Source organism: Rattus rattus, chromosome 15 (genome assembly GCF_011064425.1).
Source record: "Rattus rattus isolate New Zealand chromosome 15, Rrattus_CSIRO_v1, whole genome shotgun sequence".
Classification (NCBI taxonomy): Eukaryota; Metazoa; Chordata; class Mammalia; order Rodentia; family Muridae; genus Rattus; species Rattus rattus.
The window spans coordinates 22079828-22105893 of record NC_046168.1 but is presented as its reverse complement, the minus strand read 5'-3'; the positions used below and the strand labels follow the sequence as shown (position 1 = coordinate 22105893).

Sequence of the window (26066 nt, the reverse complement as noted above, 5' to 3'; positions counted from 1 at the left end):
TGAGCAGGGGTGGATCAGTAGGTATGCACGCCTGTGATGTAACGCACTCCATTTGTGCAGGGCGTGCTCCCTTTTATTCTGAGGGAACTCGCCGACCGTTGCTCTAGCTCTAACTCTTTTGCAGCACGTACTCTGCTATTACCAGAGTAATGAGAAGCAGCAAGAGTGCGGGCTCTGGGGCTTTATTTGGTATACATTCTGGCTTTGCCATTTACCATCTGTGTGACCTTGAGCAAATCCCTGCGTGTCTCTGTGCCTCCGTGTAGACATCCGAAGCATAAATAAAAGTGATGCCTAGCACTGCAGAGAGCTACTGTGAGAAGTAAATGGATAAGTATGAGGGAACTGACTAGAATTTGGTTTTTCCCTTGTAAGTGTTCTTATTTCCATGCAGGAAGTTGATTGTATCTCCAAGAAAATAAAGGTCAAATTCTGAGTCCTAGGACCAATATGTGTGACCTGATTTGGAAACAGCTTCTTTAGAGATAAAAATGAAGGGAAGAGGAGGACGTTCTATGTCAGGCAGACCCTAAACACTTAGGCTTGTAAGAGAGATGAGGAAAACATCACTTATGGAGAAGCGACACAGGGAAGAATGCCATGCAAGAAGCAGACATACACTGGATAGCGAGGCTGCAAGCTACAGAGCATTGAGGGTTACCCGGAATCACCAGAAGCTAAGCTCTGTACCAGAGGTAAAGTGGGAATTGATTCTGCCTTAGACATTTGGATCCCCGCATGGCTCTGCAGAAACTGAACTTCCTACCTTCCGAAGCCAGGAGAAAATATTTTGTTGTTGTTGTTTTAGGTGTTTAGTATATTATCATGTCAGCTCTTGGAAATGCATACATGAGGCAGCCCAGTTCCCATGCTGGTATCCAGAGGTTCTAAGGTAGTGGTTTCACCCTCTAGAGGGGGAAGTAGAATGACACTTTTACAGGGGTCACGTATTAGATATCCTGCATATCAGATATTTGCTTTATGAATCAAACAGTAGCAAATTACAGTTACGAAGTAGCAACAAAAATAATTTTATGGTTGGGGGACACCACAACACGAGCATTGTGTATTAAAGCATTGCCGTCATTAGGAAGGTTGAGAATGACTGATAGAAGGCAAAACCAGATTCTTCCTTACCACTCGCCTTCTCAGTCTACTGTGTGAACGTCTGTGTATTTTCCTACAGCCTTTTGGTGCTGTCTTAAGGGATCCAGTGCATAATCCTGATAGCTCTTGACCATGAATATATCAGGTAATGCGCACACGGGGCTCATGAAACTTGCATGAGAAGGCAGAAGGCGAAGAAGTCCTAGTACAGGATTGTGGATCCCATGGGCGTATCCATGCCTTTCAGTTTACTTGGAGCTCACTGGTAGGGTAAAGCTTACACTGTCAGTGTTCCACAAAACCCACAAAAAAAATCACCTATGAAGGAAGCATTGACAAATTGTCTAGATTAGGTTGGTCTATGGAATGCCTGGGAGGCAATCTTGATTGTTAATTAATTGGTAGTCTCCAGGATGGGGACTACCATCTTTCTGAACTGTGTCTGAGTAAGGAAAGCTGTGGGAGAGCAAGCAAGCAAGTAAGCAAGCATGAGTTTGCTTTCTCTTTGCCTTTGACTATGGATATGATGCGCCTACATTGGCTTCCTCCAAACAATCTGTAACTTGGAACTAGTTTAGGCCAGGTAAACCCTTTTCTTCCTCACATTGTTTTCTGTCAGGACACTCCTTCATGGCACCAGAAATAAAAGGACAAAAGTCACTTTTTTTTTTTTTTTTGCTATAAGAGGGTGGCTTAAACCTAAATTCATCATGGTAAAATAAAAGAGGAAAATCTGTGTTCCAGTCAGTCCTATTAGCTTCACTTAAGTGCCTAGAAGCCCCTGGTGGCTAGTAGTTACCATGTAGGATCGCACAGATAGAGGGTATCTCCATGACTGTATCAAGTACTCTTGAATGGTGCTGGGTGCCATTCTTATTGGAGCAAAATTTACTTGGACTACAAGTAAAACACGCAGGCAGGCTGTGAGGAAGGAAGGAGGTGCCACGCTCTTTAATCACAGACACATCTTCATCCTTTATCAGGGAAAGAGAAAAACATGCCTGTGGTGGAACCAGTCCTTCAATGGCTGCTCACCAAGAGGGGCTTACTTGTTGAATGACCTATAGCTTCCTATTTCAAATGATCTATTCTTGCCTTATGCGAATTGAATGAATCATATATATTTTATACTATTACTTTTAGTTGCAAATCAATATGAGCAAAAATTAGCCTATATCTGAGTCCAAGCATCCACTGGAGATGCTGTCACCTGCTTGCTGTCCTTTGACCTGGTGCATATATATCTACTCCTGGGATAGAACTGGTTAATGTTTCAGTCGCTTTGCAATGTGAAGGAGGTGAGCGTTGCAGAGCAACAAATGCGATCAAGAAATCCATGCACTCCAGTCTCTCTCCTCCTCCTCACATCTCATCATACAGATGAATAAATTGCTATAAAAATACCCAAAATAAAACTAAAAACAATGACTGAATCTTTTTTTTTTTTTAATCTCATGCACTGTGTGTTCAGGTAGCAAGAAATTTAATTCCAGTCGGACCAGTCTCCTGTGATTTTTTTTCCCTTTCATCTAAGATATTTTTAATGCTCAGAGGCATTATAATGGAAAAAGCGTGTATTTGTGCCTGGTTTATACCCATCATCCTTACCATTACAACAAGACAAAAGCATTAAAGTGAAATTAATCATGTCAGGAGACTTTAGCAAAAACAAGTGAGCCCATGCATAAAGCGTCGCTTTGTCTAGTGTGAAGTCACGCTCTGATTAAAAACATATAATGGAAGGAAAAGTGATACATCATTGCCTTAGCAGTAGGCTTTCTGAAAGTGCTTTAGCGGTTCTCAACATAGAAATGTGGCAACATTTCCATCTTTGAAGCTCACAATGATTCTCATTCTACTTAAATAACCGGAGTTCAATCTTAATTTTCTTCCTTAATAAATTAGGACTTTAATGACTCGACAAGGATTAAGAATTAGAATGTCTAGCGAGGAATGTCCCCCTTGTTTGCTAGGCGTAGATCTAAGGACGTGTCTGCCCCTCCTTTCAGGAAAGCAACCTTTATGCCAGCTGAGTCCAGTCTTCGAACATCTGTTTCATATGCAAACAGTATGCATTACCGTAGATGCAGATCGCATAGACACCCTTGATTTGCACGGTTCTTATGGTAGCACAGCAGTTCATAGCAGTTAAAACAGTTAATGAGAATGGAGGTGTGGTGGCAGAGCGGCCATGCATTCCCCAGAGTGGGAGTCAGTTTGCTGTGGTACAGCAAACCTCGAATTCATGAGAGATACATTTGATAAATGACATCACCATAGGGCCATCTCATGGATTAGAAAAGCGACAGTATCCCTGGAAGCACTTTGCTTTCATTACTGCTCACTATGTAGCCCAGGCTGTCCTAGAACTCAGGCGCTCCTCCTGCCTCAGCCTGCCAAGTGAATTACAGACATGATACTATGTTTGGTCCTTCTACTTTAAAAAAAATTGTAGATTTTCACATATAGTAGTCACTTATCATCAAAACCATCTTTTTATTACTCTTGGTGGCTATTGTTAAAGCTATTGTCACTCTCATTTTATTTGGGGGATACAGGATCTTACTTCATAGTCCAAACTTGTTTTAAGCTCACCCTGTTTCCACAAACTCTTAATCTTCGTGCCTCAGCCTATGGAGTGCTGGGGTTACCGGTATATACCACCATGCCTGGCTCCTCTTTTGTTTAAGTAAAAACTCCCTGATCGAATGAATATATCTGTGTGGTTTTTATCTACAGCAGTATGGATCTGTGTGCCTACAGTATAGATGCACATTTGACATACAAATAGTAAAAATAGGGACACTGTATTAACTCAACCACATTTAAATTATTTGAAGGATTTGAATATTCCTTCTAAACATTTTCTTTACTCAAGAGGCATCTAATTTGGGGACAGTTAGCACCAACCCTGACAGAAGTTGTTCTGAGTCAGAAGATGCCGAAAGAGCATGAGAGAGCTATTTATCTTTACTAAAACGTTCGCATTGAATGCATGAGAATACTTCGCATGTTGCAAGAGTGAGCCCAACATATGCAGAATGAGATGCTGTGCTGTATTGATTTGGGTTTGAAGACTTCCGGGGCTGGGATAAGGCTATCAAAGAGGAAACTCCATGGTACTCTACTGGGGATGAAGGCGCCGGAGCACATTTGTGATACTCTGTGTTACTTTAGGACTCTGCCAGGAAGAAGTCTCCTGGCACGATCGATTTTTTGACCTTGACAATAACTTTGAGCTACGATCAACCTCTTTAAAACTTACCCGGTTTCTAGTATTGAGTTATTAGCAGTAAAAAAAAAAATAGAATAAGACAGGGTATTAAATATTACGGGGTTGGTTGCAGATATAGCCCCGAGGGGTCACTTGCATAACGTATGCAAAGCACTGTGTTTGTTCTCAGAACAAGCGAACACTGCAAAAAACAAAACAACAACAACAAAACCCAACAACCAATTAGATAATAGTTACGTGGTGGGAGGTTGTGAACGATGAGACTGATAGTCAATTTGACAAGCTCTAGAACCTCCTAGGAGGAAAGCCTAGGGAACACCTGTGAGAGACTGTCCTGATTACATTAACTGAGCTGGAAAGACCACCCCACACATGCTCAGTGCCGTCCTTGGGCTTTGAACTTGGACTGCATAAAAAGGAGTCTATCCCAGGAGCATGCTCTTCACTTTTGGTTTCCCCAGTGTGGATTCAGTGGAAATTAGAGTGGTTAGAACAGGATATAGAAGAAACAAAATTAATGAATATTTTGATCCTTCTCCTGATAACTTGGCAAGACAGTCCTTGATGTACATTGGAGTTAGGTGTGGCCTTATAATTTGGGGTGGAACATGATGCTTTAATGAGAAGCCTTAAGAATCAATTTCTAGTAATGTGAGAACAAGAACAGGATGTAGAACACATCCCACCTAACCTGCCATACGCATGTACATATCTTGGTACAGTTCTGAGGTGATTGTGAATGTTTAATTGACAGATGCAGGTGTGAATCCCAAAAGGGACCCCTGGCCAGTGATGAGGGAGTTCTTATGGGGTGCAGGAAAGAAGGAGGGTCTTGCCGGGGTATAGAAAGACTACTTGATGACATCTGTTCCTTGTTGGAAGGCTAATGGGTTGTTTAGTGAGCCTTCAACTTTAAGGCAGAGCTTGGAAAACACACTGTTGGTCACATGCATTGGTGGTTGTCAGCTGCACTTGATAAGCTTGTTTTAAGAAAGGATCTCAGGAAATAATTTGCTCATTTCTAAATGGAACTGAAAGGAAACAGAACCCAGAAATCTTTGTCTGTCTGTCTCTGTCCCAACCCTGTCCGTGTGTGTGTGTGTGTGTGTGTGTGTGTGTGTGTGTAAACACAGCTTTGAATGTCCCTATCTGGCAAAAGATGAAATTTAGAATTTTAACCAAATGTGTAAACAAAAGCTTGATTCACGACAAACACAAATTAAAGCTCTATTTTTCCACAGTAGTTTCATTGAGTTTGGTTGTCAGGGAAGAAAATTTCAGTTAAGGGGGTTGGTGAGATGACTCGGGAGGTTCAGGTGCTTGCTATGACCTGAGTTTGACCACTGGAACCCATGGTGGAAGGACAGAACTAAGTCCCAGGGTTGTCCTCTGAACACACATTTCCTGTACCATAAATACACTATACTCTCACTCCCAACACATGCAAACACACAAATACCACAGTAATAAATAAATTTTTAAAAAGAAAAATTCAATTAAGAATGAGTAAACTGTACTCAAGAAACAGTGAAAAAGAAAAATTTACCAAGAGAGCATTAGAAGGGTGTGTGCATGCACTCATGAATGTCTGTGAAAAGGTAGGAAACAGAGGCAAATAAAACAAACAAAAAAAAAACTTAAAATATATCAGAAAATAAATGTGGACATGATTGTAAGTCACGCACTGGATAGACATATGACAGCAACTGTCATTTTCTAAAGCCTTAAATTCCAAAAAATCCACCAACATAATTCAAAGAAGCTGCTAAGAATTACATACTCAAACCCAAATATTCCCATTTATTTGTCTATTTTAAAGAAGGGGTCTCTGTACATAGTTCTGGCTGTCCTGGAACTCACTATGTAGACCTGCCTGGCCTTGAACTCATAGATATTTGTTGAGGTTTGATCTATTGCTATGTATTGTAATGCTAAATTCTAGGCCTATAAAGGAATTCTCTTGGTTCCCAGCTTTTGTTGTGCTAAACTTGTTCCTTAATTTAAAACTATTGGTTAAATAAACATGCGTCCAGCCAATTACTAGAGGAACCAGAAGCAGGTGGTTTTGTTTCGTTTTGTTTGTTTGTTTGTTTGCTTGTTTGCTTGAGTTATCTGAATGAGCACTGGAGAAGGGAGAGAATGAGGAGAGAAGAGAGAGGATGAGGCAGGTGCCAAGAGAGAAGATGGACCAGGAGCACATGGCCAAAAGAAATAGCAAGTATTTGGGGAACAGTGCTGAGGAGATAAATGGTTGTCAAGGCCAAATAAAATAACCACAGTTGGAGTCTCATTTATTTGTAAGTTCATCAGGGATAAGGTTAACCTGGATGTACTACAGGATTCACCTGCCTCTGCCTCCCAAGTGCTGGGATTAAACTTGTGCACCACGGTGCCTCATCCTCTAATTATTTATTAATGTTAAATGTAGCTAGGAAAATATTTTTCTCCCTCGAAACCCACATCCTAAAAGTACATGCCTCAGCCTTACTTCAGGTATGGCCAATGAGGGGAATGGAAAATTGTCTCCATGGAGTTGAGCCTATGGCTGCAAAGAACAAAGGGTTGGAAGCTAAGCTGAAGGGGACCCAGTAGTAGGACAGAGCCATCCCTCAACAGATTCCCCTCACAATCTCTATTTGTCTTTTGTTTTGGGTCCAGATCAAGAAAAATCTCAAATAAGCTAGATGGTGGGACGATACACTATCGCCTAGAGCTCTGCACATGAGGAGACTGGAGGCCATCATCCAGAACTCTTCGCATAAGGAGACTGGAGGCCATTGCCCAGAGCTCTCCACAAGAGGAGACTGGAGGCCATCATTTAGTCATCCAGAGCTCTGCACAAGAGACTGGAGGCTGTCATCCAGAGCTCTCCACATAAGGAGACTGGAGGCCATTGCCCAGAGCTCTCCACATAAGGAGACTGGAGGCCATCACTCAGAGCTCTCCACATGAGGAGACCGGAGGATGCTGGGAAGGGACTTGGCTATTCTGAGCATAACATGAGGAGCATGAGTACTCATGGGAAAGAAAGATACAGAAGGAGCAATGCTTGGTCCGTCTAATGCTCTGGTTCTTTCCCTGAACCCTATGAGGCTGACAGAGCCTTCGCAGGAAGTAGAGTCATGTGTTAGAGTCCAACCAACAACTCATCTCTGCTCCAGCACAGGTCTGGGTGCCATATTCCCTCTGTGTTCATCTGGAGTCCATGTGCTTGGACCCCTAAATGACCCCGTGGAGCGGAGGCTAAGAGCCAACATGTGTTCAACGTGTGGATGGAGTGAGGAACTGATTGTTTTGTTATTTACACTCTCTAAAATATTAGTCCTTTATTACCAGAGCATAGCCAAGCCCACATGAGCGATACACAGATGCTTCATGGGATTGGTTATGGTGTGTCTTATTTCCCAAACCTTTGTGAACATGAGTCAAATTTTTTATTTTTATTTTTTACTTGGTTATGAAAGAATATAAGTTGGGCGGGAGGGATGGCCCAGTGGTTAAGAGCACGGGCTGCTCTTCCAAAATACCTGGGTTTGGTTCCTAAAACACATGCACATTCTCACAATTGTATCTCCACCCCCAGGGGATCCAATGACATCTTCTGATATCCATGGACACTGGATACACACACAGTATAGAGATAAACAACAGGCAAAACAGTCATATACATAAAATATTGTTTTTTAATTTAAAGAACATAAATTAAACTAAAGTAGAATAAAATTGACTGAGAAGAACTACGGTCTATGTATTGAACTTGGAGATTTATTTGAATAGTATGATTCCAGGAAGAATCCTATGAAGTGAGTATAATTAGCTTAATTTGCAAATGAGAAAACAGGATCAGAAAGTAAGAAACCCATGATCCGGGCAACAAATGCCTGAAGATATATTTCACCTTAGATCTACCTGTTTCTAGAAGTGCTAATTTGTGTGTATGTGTGTGTGTGCAAATGTATGAGTAGTCACATGTGTGTATATAGCTTCCAAGATACAGATAAATTGCATTGAATTATAACTTGCCAGAAATCATGTATGTAAACCCTGTGGCTCACACATCAGAATGTGCAGTTTATTCCTTAAACCTAGATTATATTCTTGACCCCTAAGCATCAATTGCTTTGGTTCATTTAACCTGTATTAGTTCTATTTTATAAACTTGCTACTATGTCGGGGACACTGGATCCGTGTAGATTTTCATGGCTACAGTGGGTCAGCCCAGATTAAATCTCATGTGCTTGGACTTGGGTGACTAATAGCATTTTGTGGTCAGATGGACTGACATACCATGGTTTGATGGAGACCCAGAGGCTATTGCTCTCATTTCTGCTCTGCAGTGGCTCTGTACATGGCACCTCCTCTCCACACGTGACGTGGAGTCTGAAACTGTGAGCCTTTCATAGAAGTTGCTGTGTGGCTGTATTGTGCTGAGCACTTTAGCCAGGTCGTTCCTAGCCTCATGTGTGTGTGTGTGTGTGTGTGTGTGTGTGTGTGTGTGTGTGTGTGTGTGTAGGTGCAGATGTGTGTTTGTGCTGGTACACATCTGTGTGTGTTGGTAAGTGTTCACATGTATGTTCACATGTGGCAGCCAGAGATTAGCCTCCTAACCACCTTTCTTTGGGAAGCAGGATATCTCACAGGGGTTTGGGCCTTGTCCATGGTTAGGCTGACTGTCCGTGTTCGCAGGCAATCCCCTCTCTTTGTGCTGACATAACTATGTGTATCACTTGTGCATCTTTTCACGCATGTGTTGGGACAGAACTCTGGTCTTCCTGGCTACACAGCAAGCACTGTACGGACACAGCCATCTTCCCAGCCCCAGACTTGTTTTCTTGAAGTATCATGTATTCAGTTTTAACTATTTGAGAAATCTCCCTTCTCATCTCTACCTGGACCTCTGCCTGCCTTTAATTCTCAGCTCCAGTGCCTGTTCCTTGGTGATGCTTACCACAACTCCTATAGTGCACCATGTCCCTCCATTCTGAGACTTTTCTATATTATCACTCTTCTAGGACACTGTCATGCTTTGGCATAATACACTGATACTTTGGTTAATGCTGCTTTTATCCACAAAAGTCTAAACTTGGTAAGGGCGTGGTAATCTCTGTTTCAGCTCATGTAACAGAGGAGACATCAGTTATATTTGGTAAGGGAATAAAGTTGCTTGGGTGAGGGCTTATATTTAAAGGTTTCCCATACCCTATTTATAGTTTACCTACAAATGATACAGGACGTCTAAAAAGCCTTAATGAATTATATCTCCAAGCCACACTCAATAGCAAACCCCACAGCCTGTGTGTGAAGAAGGCGTTGGAATTATTTGTACACAAGCTGCTCGCTGGAGAAAAAGCAATTACTATATTTAAGGGAAGTATAAGCTGGAAATAAACAAGAGAAAGTCAAAGCAAGCCTACTGGCTTTTTCAGGCATCCAGCTCCCTTGAAACACAGGATTGGGAGTGGCCACCACACATACATTTAAAAAAAAATCTATGAAAAATCCACTAAAGCATTGGTGCGTGAATCTTCAGCAGCAAATAATTCAAGATATATAGCAATGCACAGCCATGTATTTCAAATTAGAGTGAGCTCATTGAAGGTAAAATTAGGTGGTAACATATTTAAAAAAGTCAAGGCACAATTCTTTCTATTTTTGTTTTTTGCCAAAAGCCATGGGAACAATTGCTTCCTGATCTCAAATTCCAAGCTGTGAGACAATTGCCACACCATGATATAAATGACTTATATCATCATGTTTTCGCTAACCCCTAAATCAGGTAAACCCAAGTAACTAGTTTGTCTTCATTTCTCCCTGTGTGGCTGGAGAGCCAATGGCCTTCCACATGCTAGGCAAACACCCTTCCAGTGAAGTAATTAATTCCAAATTCTTAATTCTTGAACCAGTCTGGACAATTTCTTGATGTGACATGCTTCTTGGTTAAGTTTTCAGGTCTGTCACATACTAAGCTTAGATGTTCCTAGAGCTTTCAGTTCCCATCGGTGTCAAAATGTTCTCTGGTATTCTGAGGTATTCCTCTTACCAAAATGCTTTTCCTTTTACCTAGCTAACTCTTACCCATTTTCTCCAAATTAAGGGTCACTTTAAGAGAGCTCCCGTAACACCCCGGTTTAGGTGAGGGCCCACCCACTTTGTATCCCCACAGATAGCTGGTGTTTTCTAGTCTCCTCTGTAGCTCACTGTATGTTGTAGTGATCCCCTTGGGTTACTGAGAGGAGAGATCGATGTCATGGTTCACCTGGTCGGTCACAAGACTGACTCTTTGCTTTGTGGATGGGTAAGGGCTGCTAGTAGGTCTAAAGTCCTCCTGGGCATTTTCTCAAATGATTTGGAAGCATCCCAATGTTTTTCTCGGTTTCTCCTGAAATGCAGGATTCATTTTCTATGGATTATCTTCCTGTCAAGTGGTCTGATTATTTTAAATAATTTGTAGCTTGGAATTTCTGGTAAAAAAGATACTATAAATAAAAGGACACACACACACACACACACACACACACACACACCCCAAAAACACCCGAACTTACTTATTTTCTTGAATAGGTTAATCATAAACAATTATTAGGGCTTTTGCGAAGGCTGAGCAGGTAAAGGAGCTTGCTGCCGAACCTGACAGCCTGAGTTAGGTCCGTGGGACCCACACAGTACAAGAGAACTGATTCTCGCAAGCTGTATTCTGACCACACATGCACTGTGTTCTATCCACAGTTACACACACACACACACACACACACACACACACACACACACATTAGCCTTTTGACTAACTTTTCTATTTTCTCAAAGGACAGAAGCTGACTGAACTCAAGAAACAGAAGAATCGAGGGAAGAAGCCCCACTGGTTGTGTTAGCACACGGAGTTAGTGCTCCACCAAAAAGCAGCACGTACACTACTCTGTGTCTTATTAGAGAATGTGATCGAACCTGCATTTATCTGTGGGAACCAGAGGTCAGTGTCATATGTAGCTATTTAGTTACTTTCTTATTGCCTCTTATTTGCTATTTACAGAAAAAATAGGTGTGTGTGTGTGTGTGTGTGTGTGTGTGTGTGTGTGTGTGTGTGTGTGTGTGTGTGTGTGTGTGTGTGTGTGTGTGTGTGTGTGTGTGTGTGTGTGTGTGTGTGTGTGTGTGTGTGTGTGTGTGTGTGTGTGTGTGTGTGTGTGTGTGTGTGTCATGAAAATGGAGAGAGGACCGTTTCATAGAGAAGATGGAGGGAGACCGGGAGATGGAGGAGAGAGGGGTAATCGAGTCCCTGTGACACGAAGGCGGAAGTGGTTGTTTGGAGGAGGGAAGGGTCCCCCCCAAACCCCCAGCAAGAGAAGAGAGGGACACAGGAGAGCAGAGGGGAAGGGAGAAAAACAGAAGCAAAGCAAACTGGGATATATCTATGAAAGTGCCGTAATAAAATCCATTCCTTCGGGCTGGAGAGAAGGCTCAATGGTTAAGAACACTGGCTGCTCTTTCAGAGATCTTGAATTCAATTCCCAGCAACCACATGCTGCCTCACAACCAGATCTGATGCCCTCTTCTGGCATGTAGCTGTTCATGCAGACAGAGCACTCATATACATTAAATAAAAAAAAAAAAAAACAAATAAATGTAAAAATCCATTCCTTTGAATGCTAAGTAAAACTTAACTTAAAAATGTAAACATTAGAAAAAGAAAGAACGAGCTCAGCTCATTTATTTTCACCCTAAGGTTACCAAAGGGGACATCCTCACAGGCACCCATGAGCACACATCTACGTTCTGACATTAACTTCTCTGTAATTACTCAGAGAAGGAAGAACGCACGCACGCACGCACGCACGCACGCACGCACGTGCGCATGCGCTAACTAGAACCCTTATCTGCAATGTAGGAGAAAGGGAATTTGCTCACGGGAAGTGCCTTGACCTATCAGCAAAAGGAACGTGCCTGTTCAGAACAGGAGTGACAAACCTCAGGTTTTCAACACTGTCGCCTGGAAAATGGTTCAGGGCCTTCTACATGTGAGCTTTGTCAAAACTTGAGTGTGTACCAAGAACTCAGTTACAAAAAGTACACAGAGGCCGAGGGAGTTGACTGGTTTGAATTTTGTGCCAAAGACTGAGGGCTTGCAAGGTAGGAGATCTGCTTTTCTACCTCAGCCATTATGGCATTCATGCCCCCCTACTGCTTTCTAAGAAATTAAGAATAACATGGGGGTGGGGAGAGACAACTCAGCAGTTAAGAGCACTGACTGCTCTTCCAGAGTTCCTGGGTTCAAATCCCAGCAACCACATGGTGGCTCACAACCATCTGTAATGGAATCCAATGCCCTCATCTGGTGTGTCTGAAGAGAGCGGCAGTGCACTCCCATACGTAAAATAATTCTTTAAAGAAAGAATAAAATGGGAAATTTTGCTAAAGACTAAGAAAGAACTCTGCAAAATAAAAATGAATAAAAGTGCATCTCAATTTCCCCTTTCTTCTAAAAAAGATTGGCTTACTCTATGTGTATATTTTGCCTGCGTGTGTGTCTGCTGCCCATGGAGGTCAAGTGGATGTGCCAGATTCTCTGTAACTAGAACAATAGCAATGTGAACCCCGATGTGGGCACTGGGAATCAAAGCTAGGTCCTCTGGAAGAGTAGCTCTGGGTGGATCAAGCCCCTACTCCTCTATTTATTGATCGATTTTGTAATGGCGGTATTTGAACTTGGGTACTTATGTATTCTAGGCAAGTGCTCTATCACTGGGATACATCTACGGTGCTTGAAGTTTTATTCCAGCGTTACACGGATATTCTTTCCCTCCTGTAGCTCACCTGTACTCTTCAGTTTATTTTTTCTTAAGTAATGATCCCTAAGTCCTTTTGCTTCCCCTTTGTTGTATAATGTATGCAAATGAAGTAGCTCCCATAAGGCAATGGGTGTGACTGGCTAGGTAGCAGTCTCTTTGGGAGGGACACATGTCTGCAAGACAGTGAGAAATTCTTGCTCCAGCTAAGTGGGAAAAATACTCCAAGGCTCAGAGACTAGCTAACTCCAGGAGCTTGATGGCTGACTCTTTAGTCTGCATGAGGACAGTCTTTGCATGAACAAGCAGACCCTAAGCTAGAAGACTGAGGAAATAGATGGTTACTCACCTTGAACTGTCACCCTTCCCCCCTCGGAGAACTAGCTTAGCACTACTGTCAAAAGAATGGCAGCAGAACATTCTACAATCCCTAGAAGACTTTGGATATTCTTATTTCCTAAAGAGAGACTTTTGTTTCTCATTTATAATTTCCTGTCTCAAATAACATGGAACCCCGAGATGGCTATGACACCCCCACCCCAGATTTGGATAAATTTCTAATTCAGTCTAACAAATGCAAACCAACAAAAATGATCCATGTCAAATTAGCATCCTTTCTTTAACAAATGTGGAAACACTGCTGTCACTTGGGGCCACAGGGTCCCAGTCTCGCAGCAAGTAAAGTATGTTTTTAATGCACAAATCCCAGAAAAATGAAGAGTACTAGGAAAGCACATTCTCATTTCAGAGCTATTTCAGATCTCTGAGTGAGCGTCAGGATATGAGGAAGGTTCGAGGTCCGTAAGCACGTTCTCACTGTAGGAACTCATTTATGTCACTACGTGTGTATCTTTATCTCATTCCACATGAGTTGTGTTGATAGGTGACCGCCCAGTAGTTTTACCCACTCTGTAAATTATTCCATCTGAAATAAATTATTCCATATGAAAACTATGGAAAATGAATTTTCTACTCTGGAGGAACAGGCTGAAGTATTATTTTCTACTTGGCATGGAGACGTTGTAGGGATTGACTTAACACCCAGTATTAAAACAGCACCCGTGCTAACACTGGTAGTAGCAGTGAAAACAGTGATGACATTTGCAATGTATTGAGTACGTGCTGCATGCTGGATGATGTGTAAGTGCAATGTTATTTGCCAACACTCAAGTGATTGACAAGTAAGAGAGTGACCCAGAGTATGGCGAGCTCGAAGTAAGAGATCTGTGTTCAAGTCCAGATTTGAGAGCTTGTGCTTTATAGTCATGAAAGCAGATACTTTCAAGCAATATAGAAGTTCTAGATCAGTTGACTCATGCTGCAGCCTATGATATAATTTACAGGTCCCCTTTCATGACCAAAACTGTCTCACTTTGGGCGACGAACCTGATAATGTATCTCTGAGCGCGGCTTAGCATGAAAGGGCTGATGAAATGGGTCAGTGGATAAAGGCTCTGGCTGCCAAGTCTGTTGATCTGTTTGATCCCCAGCACCCACGTGGCCACGGGAGAAGATGGATTCCTCCAGGCTGCCTACTGACCTCCCATTCACATGGCGGTGCCCCTCTCCACACACCACAAACAAATAAACCAATAAGTAAATGTAAAAATAATCAAACATATGGCCTTCGGGGATGCTGTTTGTGATCCTTCTTTCTGGGCTGGAGGGTCTCAAGTAAATCTCAAGTTGGATGTAGTGTGGAGTATCTAGGAAAGCAGAGGTTTGTCAATAATTATCTTTTATTAGTGGAGTTGAAAATCATGGTATCCCTTGTGTTCTTTCCATGTTCTTTCTCTCTGGAAATCTCTTTGTCCTTTTCCCAGCTATCCTTTGAGTTTGCACGTCATCTGTTCAGGAGTTCGCTGTCAATCAGATGCTCCCTGTTCTTATTTTGGCTTTAGTTTCTGACACACCTTCAGAATACAGCTGGTTTAAAAGACATTCTTACTAAGATATCTAAGCAATGGTAGATGTTATTTTCACTCCAAAGAGAATCTAAAGCATTTGAAAGACATCATTAACTTATTTTTCTTCCTCCTCTCCCCACTTAATCTTGCTGTTTCTTGCCAGGCAGCCCCTTACTGCAACCACACTATACTGGCATCCAGGGAGCCTTCTTGAGCAGTGCCTGGACCATGCTACTGCTGGTTTTGCTGGGTGTAGGCCAGCTCCTGAGTATATTGTTTCAGCCCCACCTTACAATTCTCTCCTCTTCTGCTCTTAAGGGAGAACTACCACTGTTCCTGTTAGTTTAAGGGGCTTTCGGGAAGAGCCAAGGAAATGCTTTTACAAGAACGATCTGCTAAAATACACAAATGCTTTAAGGACGTACACGCAAGGAAGTTAACTTTCACTTTTGTTGGGTTTAAATGTATGGCTTTGATTCATGGATCAAAATTGTTCATTTATTATTTTATCTATACAGCTCCGGGCAATTTTGACAGTTAAAATTTAGTTTTATTGACCAGTGCAGCCACTGTGCCCACAAGGGGACTCGTGTGGGCAGCCTACTGCACTCAAGAAACGATGATTTTTGATTCCGTGACTGCATCAGATCAGGAATCATAACCGATACAACAATACGCTCCAAATCTCAGTGCCCAGGGCAAGAGTTCTGCTGTAAAACACGATCACCCTTCAAGAGGAGAAGAGAGCCTTGGCTGGACATTTGCGAGCACAGTTTAAGGGAGCTGAGGGAAGCCATGAATGTATCTGTCCATCAAGCTTTGGAGCAGTCTAAGGAGGCCATTTCTGGAAATACCTGGTCTTCTAGACTGAAGGTGGGCAAGGATGCTTAAAGGGCAAATTGATGTTGGTAACCAATAATGAGCTAAGCTACCTACCGTTTTGTTTGGAGAAAACTCACTAGTGTTACTAAACAACCTTTCAGGTTTGTATCAGTGACGACAAAGCTCTCCAACTGAAGCACTTCTAGGGGACGATTTCTGCTCCCTGCACTGCCCCCATCCATTCTGACAGTCACAGAAACACAAACCAGACCAGCTTTCATTTAGGCCCGTTCGTCTACCAAATTGGCTACCTCGGCAATGTTAATTTAGTCTTTTACTCTAAATCTCCCATGATACGCAAACAAACCTCCAAAGGGTAGCAGATCGATACAGTGTCTGATTTGATTTAACTGTGTTTTTTTAATTCATCAAGACAGCTCCAACCTGAAACACACAGGCAAGGAAATAAGTAAGCGCACTCACTTGTGAGTATTTTCCATGTCTTCTTTTCGTCATCATAATACTGAACCAGATTGCTGGGGAGCCGGTCTGGTCCGGGAGGCAACCCTCCAACCAACAGCAGCATTTTCTTGTTAGAGCGAATTCTTCACCCAAAACAAAAGAGGAGAGGAATAACTGCATTAGCGCAGAGTCCTTTATGGCAACGAAATCATAACCCTCAAATACTGTTTCTCACTTGCACATTTCTGTTTCCTTTATTCCCTTCCTTCCTTTCCCATTCATATCTCAGCCATTTTTTTTTTTTGAACCAAGGAGAAAAATGATCGGAAGAGCTTCATATCCCTATACTCATGGAATAATAAGCTTCCTTTATGCAATTTGTTAGAGGTTCATTCTAGAACGACCTTTCCCTTATATTAGCCCTTTAAATCATCACTCTTTACAGCTCAGTACACATGAAATGCTCTAAAGTTGTACTCAGCCTAAGCATTCAAGTTGCATGTCAAAAAATGTATTAGTCAAAATCATTATTATAAGCCATTCTCCACTCAAAGAACCTTGAAAAAAATAAGGTTATGCAGAGAGTATGGGAGTCTATACTTTAATCACCCAGGGAACTTCAAATACCAGTTTGGTACAATTAGCACGGGTCTAGCTGGGTGTGTGTGTGTGTGTGTGTGTGTGTGTGTGTGTGTGTGTGTGTGTGTATGAACCTGTCTGAGCATGCATTTTTGTTTTTGTTTGTTTAATTTAGCTTCAACGTCTGCCTCCATCCCCACCCCACCCCCACTTTGGCTAGCTCTCCCCTCTGCTCTCCCCCTGTGCTCCACTGGTAATACAGCAGCACCAATTGGTAAAAATGAGACTGTGATGTCGTTGGGAGCCTCCCCAGAGTGGAGCCCTGCCAATGCTTGCCACTGATCCAGCGGCATGAACTTGTTCAACTGTGCAAAGCCACTCTAATTCCCTCCCTCTGTTTTTCTACCTTCTCCCCCAGGGGGCAACCACTGAAAGGAGTGACTACCCACCCATCAAGAGCTGGCAATTCGCTGCTATTAACCGTGACTGTGAATCCCAGTCTGCCTGGCAGTTCCTGAGAACAGGCCTGCAATGTCTCATATGCAGTAAAAGCTATAAGATGCACCCTGGCCAGCCCACATGACCTGATGGATGTACAATCCTCAGGAACAGTAATGGATCGAGCACACTTGCCACTGAAGCAGGGAGAGAAAGCCCAGACCCCCACAAGGGGCCTGCTGATTTAACACTCACTTTACATATAATTGAACTTTTCATTTACCTGAAAGACTCAAGGTGGTTGGCAGGGAGAGAAATGGAACAACCATGATTGAAGGAAAAAAGTCAATAGATACAAAAGGGTTCCTCTTAAATCTAATCGCAGCCCCACAGTGTGTCTCTGGATCCACAATGACGTATCCAGTCCGTTCGAACTCAAGGATGCCTGCTGAAATAGGCATATAGAAGCTTCCTGCATTTGTTAGGAACCTAACCCTCAGAGTTAACTGAATCCCGCTAATGGCATTTCCATATGAAGGAAGGGAACAAGAGAATTCCTTTAATGAAACTCTGGTGCCTTTGAATGCATGGAGGGCATTGAGCATGCCTCAGTAGGAAAAGTACCTTCTGGAAAAATGACACTCCTAGGCATCAATAGAGGGAGCTGTACCAATAGATAAATGACCCACACAATCAGCAGCTCGAAACACTCATTTTTCCGTCCTTTCAATATAAATGAATAAAAGTGAAGACACATTGGCCCGACTGCTTCAAAGTGAGCCCACACTCAAACGGCACCCTGATGTACAGACAGAAGATGCAACAAAGATTACCACTTGGTACTAATTTCAGTCTTCAGTGACTTGCAAGGCAAATGAATACCGGGGTCTAGCTTTTCTTCTTTTCTATTTGGAAGGCACAGGTAATTCATGGGTCATGCAATATTGTAAATGCATGCTCTCAGAATTGATTATATGGGGTTTTCAGTCTTAAAACTATTATTTTGGGGCTCAAACAATCAAGCATTCTATTTGTGTAAGAGAAGTCATGATGAAAGCAGTTGATGTATGTAAGTTAGTGACGGTAATTAGCGGTCAATGGAAGTAACAATTTTGTGGCTGTCCTAACATTGTAGGTGTGTATACATGCTGTCAGAGCCCAGGTGGGGGCAGTCTCCACATAACTGATATGGAGGAAAGGGCTCTAAGAAGTGGTTTGCTTAACAACAACAACAACAACAACAAAAGTAAAAAGGCTATCTTATATTTATTTTTTTAGTACTGTTTAATACATGACCAAATGAAACATGTGTTTGGCTCATGTGTATTGTCATAGTCATCTTATTCCCTGGTAAACCTAGCTTCCCTGGACCGATCTTGCTAATGTGTTTCTACAGGGGTGTTGATGTCCATCACTAAGGATGAAAAGAAGGCACAGTGTCTTTGTGGCATCTGCTCAACATGTCTGTGTGTTCTCAAGAAGTAGACTTTCTTTCAACACAGGGTTCCTGAACAGTTTGTAAATGGTCAAAGCTTCCAACCTGGTCAACAATAACACACCCGGAAGGGTTGCTAGCCAGTAACATTGAAAGTCTCTACCTAAGTGAGACAAATCCCCAACCCATCAAAATCTCCATGGCAATGCAATGGGAGGGAAATAACCCCCATCTCCTTCTTGGTTTGATGTTTTCCATCAGAGGAGAGACTTGGAGCTGACATATAGAGCTCTATTGCAGGACAAGGATATGTTTCAACTCTTTGGGACCATTGTAAATCTCTTGGTACTATTGCACTATTGTAATAGTTTACCAAAATATGGTTGTTTATCAATTCATTTCTAAAGCTTGTAACTCCATTGCCCTACCCAGTAGCGACAAGTTTTAATACTAAACAAAACTTAAAACTCTGCTTTGCCAACATACTTGAAAGAATTTGTCTGGATGAAACAACACTTCAAACAATGAATATACAATTGTGTACAGAATATATATCTTGCTAATTGCAAAACTAAAATTCGAGGAATCTATACTAATGAGCTGAAGGAAGGTTTAATGATTTATTTTCCTAAATAATTCCAGCAGAGCGTTCAAGTTCAAATTTAGGCAAAATCTACAAGTGTTGTTTTGTTGCAAGAATTTGAACTCCTTATTAGAGCAAGATGGTCCACATTTTAGAAGCTCTTTCCATAGCATAGTCTTCATTAACACATTCATTTATTATTAAAAAATATCCCTTTCATTACCCTCTCCAACATAATCACCAAGACCAAAAAATACCAGTATTTAAAAAAGAAGAAATGAGAGAAATGTAAGCAAAGAGTTGGATTCTTACATCTAAAAAATAAGGAGAGGAAAGTGATGGGTTTGAAGGTCTCCTTCATTCCGGCTCAGTGGCTACCCAACATTTACCATGTGTCACATTTGTGTGAGTGTGTGTGTGTGTGTGTGTGTGTGTGTGTGTGTGTGTGCACACTCTCCTGCATACCTACTTTGGTTCAGGGGATGAATGATTGAAAGATGACCTAAAACCTCTTGGTGTAAACAAATTTTTCATCATACTGGTGTTCCGAGTGTAGCAAAGTCTCATTTATTTATATCTCAGTGATTTGAAACTTTCATAATTGGGACACAGGCCAGATAAAGCGATCTGTTCTGTGATACATGAAAAAGACCCCATTCCCGAGGTTCCGAGAATTTTAATCCGTTGAAAAATTCAGCGGGTTTACAGTCATTTGCACAAAACTTATTTCATAAATGCTATATAATTTTCAATTTTGTAAAACAAGGCAATCTGCATATCTACAAATGACGAAATCATGAAATTGGAAGTTAACAGCAAGACAATGAAGTTTGGTGATTCCCAAGTTTATCAGGTTTCTAGGATTACCTGAGGGGCTTAAATGTATTATCTTCGTAGGAAAAATTCGCAGTTTCTAATTCTCATAGATCCAAGTCCATTGGATGAAGTCTTTTTAAAATGTCAGTAATGTGGGGCTGAGAGAACGCATAGCATTAAGAGAGCTTTCTGCTCTTGCAGAGGACAAGGGGGTGGTTGTAACTCTAGTTCCAGGGGACTCAATGTCCTCGTCTGACCTTGCAGGGCAAGAACACATATGGGCAAACATGCATAAACATAAAATTCTTTAAAAAAAAATCAACGGTGTTTCTCAACTCTGGTGGTTTAAATGAGAATGGTTCCCATAAGCTCATATATTTGGATGCTTGGTCCCTAATTGGTAGAATGTTTGGGAAGGATTAGGAGATGTAGCCTTGTGGAAAGAGGCCACTGAAGATCGGCTTCGAGGTCTCAAAAACCCAAACCCCTCCATTTGGTTCTCTCTCTGCCGGTGTTTGTAGTCTCATCATGGAAACTCTCACCTGCTACTCCAGCGCCATGCCTGCCCTCTTGCTCTCATGTCCCCATCATGATGGTCATGGACTCATGCTCTGAAACTGTATGCGTGCCCCCAAACAATTTTTATAAATTGCCTTGGCCATGTTGTCTCTTCACAATAGAAAAGTAACCAAGACATTAGCCTTCATAAAGATCTTAAGAGCTGCATACCCCCACGTAAGGCTCCTGACTCGGCTCAGCTCTCAATATGATACAGGAATATTTTGCTTTTCAACGATTATTTGTTTCTAGTTTATGCGTGTGATCCTTTTGCCTGAATGTCCTCACATGACAGAAGGCAGAAGAGGGTGTCAGATTCATCAGAGCTGTAGTCATTGGCAGTTGTGAGCTGTCCCATGTGGGTGTTGGCGACCAACTCCTGCTCCTCTGTAAGAGCAGTGAGCTCCCCAAGCTGCCGAGCCCTCTCCCCAACCGTTATTTTTTTATAAGGGATCTCTCTTGGCTTTTAGAAGTTTATGATGAAATAGACCTTACTTTTCAAATTCACTGTCTTGTTGAAAGTCCTGGGTGTGTTAAATTCATCTGCTGCTTATGGTAAGTTGAATAACCCTTAAAGAACTTTTAGAGTGCAGCTTCTTAAAAAGAGAATTGACAACAGTAAAAAGGCTTCTGGGCCCACAATGACTGAAAGTCATTTCAATATTGGTAACGAATCACGGTGATTTGAGCAGCGTTCACCCATGCTGCACTGGGTGACTTCACCGCGGCCCTTGTTCTGACATAGGATGTGTGTGCTCTGCACATGCTTGTTCTGTGCACGTGTGTTTGGTCTGTGTACGCTGTCGTGCCATGGCACCAGCAGCTCCACCTGCACACCTCAGCTCAGAGTCAAGGCGCTGAAAGCTAAGAGCTGCAGCGTCCTCTCTACTACGTGCTTTATGCTTTTATAGAAACACGACTTCCTTATGGACACAGACTTTGTAAATGCTACACCTTTGCATTGGATTCTGATAGAATGTTTGGTGCTGAAAATTGCTGTTCGAGTTGCTGGCTTAAGTTCCATATATATATATATATAATATAAATAATATAAATAATATATATAAATATATATAATATAAATATATTTATATAAATATATATAAATATATAAATATATTTATATATAAAATGAATTCTGACTTGGAATTAGGGCAGAATTTTTAACAATTTATGAAATGGCCCCAAACTTATTTCTATTATTTGTACTAAATATTTTATTTATTTATTTATTTATTTATTTATTTATTTATTTAGGATCTTCAAGACAGGGTCTCTTTACATATCCCTGGTTGTCCTGAAACTCATGTAGACCAGGCTGGCTTCAAACACACAGAGATCTGCCTGCCTCTGCTGGGGTTCAAGGTGGGTGCCAGGACGGCCAGTTGTAATACATATTTATGCAAAGCAGAGTTTCGTGTCATTGTCGTCACCCGTATGAAGCGTTCCTGTCTTTCCCACGTCTGGCATCTCCATCCAAATCAGACTGACTAGAAATGATAAGGCTTGCACTGCCCTGAGGTCTGCATCTGTTAACGTTAACCCTCACCTTCTACCTTGTTTGAGGAGGGTTTCCGGTCTCTTTGTCTTCACTGCTGACCTTCGAGCTTCTGGGAATTCTACTTCTGCTTCCAGTTTTACCACAGAACCACTGGGATCCCATACACACATGACTGTACCTGGGCTGATTGTGGCTTCTGGGAATTAGAACTCAGTCCCTTACTTCTGCTCAGCAAGCTATTTACCCCCTGAGTCGGCTCCTTGACTCCATTCAGATTATTTAAGTTATTATTAAATACTACTATACTGTTAACTAATTATTATTAAATTAGTCTGCCTTCTGAAATGATATATATTTTTGAGAAGTTTGCTCTGAAATTCCTTCCATATATTTAGAAGAAAGTGATTTTTTTCCTCTCTCTCTCTCTCTCTCTCTCTCTCTTTTGGACAAAAGCTTGATAGAAAAGCAAGACATTTTGAAGACTAGTCTAAGTTAGACGAGATAGTTACTATCCCATCTTTAAAGGGCTGGATTAAGTTTGAGGGAAGGGTCTGTCCAGCTGCATTTAAGTTCCCTTTCTGCCACGTCTGAAGTTTCTATCTCTGAGCTCACCCTTGGCCTCAGCTGCCTGATGGTGGTTAAATGAAGCCATGTAGGCATTGTGAGGTAGTGAATGTTGCTTCTTATAATAAAGCTGGTTCCTTAGAAAATGAATGACAGGCTGGAAAAAAGCCTTTGCCTTGTGGAGGGAGGTAAGAAATTGTTGCCTCCAGCCTTATCCAATAGTGAGAGGTTGGAAAGATAGAAAGAATCTGTGACTTTTTTCTTCAAAGTCTTGACCACACCCATTGGTGGTGAGGCTTTTATGAAAGTTGTTTTATATCTGTAACTATGGCAACCATGTATGGGAAGGGCTGGGCAGGGGCAGGAAAACACAAGTGTTATAGGTATAAGGATGGGTATCTGAGTCAGCTCAGGCTGTGTAACAAAATGACCCCGGGATGAACAATGGACCTTTATGTCTCACTTTGGAAACTAAGAAGTTGAAGTAAGAGCAGAGTTAACTCTTCCTAAGGCCAACCATTTGTTTATTCCTCAGGAGGTGAGAGGAATTAGGAGCAGGAGAAGAAAGCAATCTTTTTCCTGTCTCCTGTTAGAGTCCACTAATTCCATAACACACACACACACACACACACACACACACACACACACACACACACACACACACACCCTTATGACTCTTCACCAAAACAAAACAAAACAAAACAACAACAACAAAATGCAAAGATATCCCCAAACCAACTAACCAAATAAATAAACAAAAAACGGTCCTGATGCGAGATAAAGTTTTCCACAGGGATTTTGAAGGCACAGTGACCCAAACCTTTAATCCACCCAGTCCGTTTCCACAAGCCATGGAACTGAACGAGGTTTGTAGGAATCTTACCAGACCTGGAAAGCTGCTTAGCTAACATCCGGATTATATACCAAGAAAACATTCATGTCGTTCCCATAGTGATCAATTGGCAAGTGACAGCAATTGTTATTAGGCATCATTTTTAGGCATCATTTTTAACCTTACAAAGCACTCTTGTGAAAACGACCTCTGGAATTCTAGAGTTTTTATTGCTTAGAAGCCTTTCATATACTACATATTGCACTATTTAGAAATTGCCAGAATGGTTAATTCCATAAGCAAGATTAACAAAAATATAAAATCAGTGGGCTTCTCACAGTGATGATGTCCTAGATATTAGTCATATATTCAATGTACCCACTTTCGTGGCTGTAATGTTAGCCCAGGAACCCAGGATATCTGAGTCACTAATTTCAGTTGCCCATGGTTCTTCTACCCGCTTGCTGTAGTTTCTTTTACGTTTTTAAAAATTAAACTCATTTATTTATTTCATATACACATATGAAATGTGTATGTGTGTGTGTGAGTGTGTGTGTGTGTGTGTGTGTGTGTGTGTGTGTGTGTGTGTGTATGTGTGTGGGGGGATGCCTGTGTGACCTTGCAGGTATCTGTTCTTTCCTTCCAACACTGGATCAAGCCCTGAACCTTTTCCTTCCAGCACCCTGCCTTCACCCTGTTTCTACTGGAGTAGATTTTGGCAAACACATTAGACAGGATCCCTGTTTTCTGCACTCCCCACCCTATGTATCCATAGTTTGTCAACGAATCTTAACACAGCTTGACATTGATGATCAATTACTTCAACCCTCTTTTATTAAAAGATGTGTGTGTGTGACATGTGTGTCTGCATGTTCATGTTTTTATGTGTGCAGGTGTGAACGACACGTGTGTGAAGCCTAGAGGTCAGTCTGTGTGCTGGTCCTCTTCCGCCTCCTTTAAAACTGGGTTTCTGTCCTTTGTACGGGGTGCGCTCAGCTAGCCACCCGGCAGACTTCCACCTCGTCTCTGCCTTCCGCATCACTATAGGAGTGCTAGAATGATCAACAGTGCTGCTGTGCCTGGCTTTACGTGGGTGTTTAGGATTAGAACCCAGGTCCTCACTTGAACTGCAAGTGCTTTTCCCAACAGCCATTTCCCCTATCCACAATCCTCCTCAAAGCTATCACAGATGCTTTTACTCCCTGCAGTCTACGAGGTGCATTTCCCCCTCGTGTTACAGTATCTACGTTCTCTCTTTTCCTGTTCTGTACGTGAAACCCTTGCTCGCAAGCCATTTTTGGTGCAGGAGACTCGGTGATTCAAAATGTGAAAAACAAAAAAAAAAATCAGACACACAAAGGGCTCGAATTCACTTAGGCTGTAGAGAAAAGGCAGGCAGGGGAAGGTCCTGAGTCCTTGGACAGGAGGAGGTTTCAAAAGTCAGCTAGTTTTCCAGAAGCCTAAAGCCAAATGCAGCCCAGCACTCTCAGAGAAGAGCTGCTAGCTACCCTTTCTTAAAAATTTCCAGAGAAGTGAACTCCCCCGAGGATGGGCTCCAGCTGATTCGCTGTTGTATTTGGGTTTCTTTATCATAGCTGCTCCTGGTAATTACACAGCAGCTTTCATGGGAAGAGCCTTTAAATAGAGCCGATAATGTCTCTCCAAGGTAGGTAAACACAGTGTCATTATCCCCATTTAACAGACCAAAGACTAGAGGAAGGGGTGCGGGCCTCTTTGCCGGCTTTTCCGGGTGGCTTGGGTTTCTCCATCTCATCCGGGCATTCCCCTGGGGTTTTCTCCCAGTGCTCTCCTGTGACTCGGAGGTGCTGTGTGGTCTTAGCGTCTCACCATGAGTCTAGCCGTACCGTGGCTGGGGAGCATTGGTCCCATGCAAGATATAAACTTCATAAGAAGGAAGTATGAGAGTTGGTCAATCCCACCATCGTGACAACGCGGGCCGAGAAAACTGCCAACTACACTTAAAAGCAAAAACCCATGCAGTGCACGGAAGGCGTTCAGCGAGCGCTGCTCTGTGATTGAAGATCCGCTGTGATAAAATATAAGAATGAGTGGCACAATTCGACGTCACATGTACAGTGAGAGTCAGAAACACATTGGATTATTTATATCACTGGTTTCTGACCTGTTGTAGGATCCAGTAAGGGGGAAGTAAGGGAGGGGGGGTCCAAAGAGCAAATGATAGAAGGAAATCAGGGTGCTTTGTGGAAGGAAGAGTGTGTGAAATATCGCATGAAGGCCTCCGTGTGTGTGTGTGTGTGTGTGTGTGTGTGTGTGTGTGTGTGTGTGTGTGTGTGTTGGCGTGTGTGTTTTGGCTGGGAACACAGGACTCTGGTTCCTCACTGTTTCACTAGGCAGGCATTAGCTTTGGACATGTTTTTGATGGGCAGTCTCTCCAAAGAGAACAACAGGTCTAGGGAGGACTGAAGCCT

At 42.2% G+C, this 26066-nt stretch overlaps 1 protein-coding gene across 1 annotated transcript in view; it reads right to left on the bottom strand.

Annotated features, from left to right (window-relative positions):
- Positions 1 to 26066, bottom strand: part of Klhl14 (kelch like family member 14) — a 101722-nt gene that overhangs the window by 56240 nt on the left and 19416 nt on the right. Inside the window, exon 2 of the mRNA XM_032886002.1 lies at positions 16332 to 16453. Coding sequence (XP_032741893.1) covers positions 16332 to 16453 — 122 coding nt within the window. The remainder of the gene's footprint in view (positions 1 to 16331; positions 16454 to 26066) is intronic.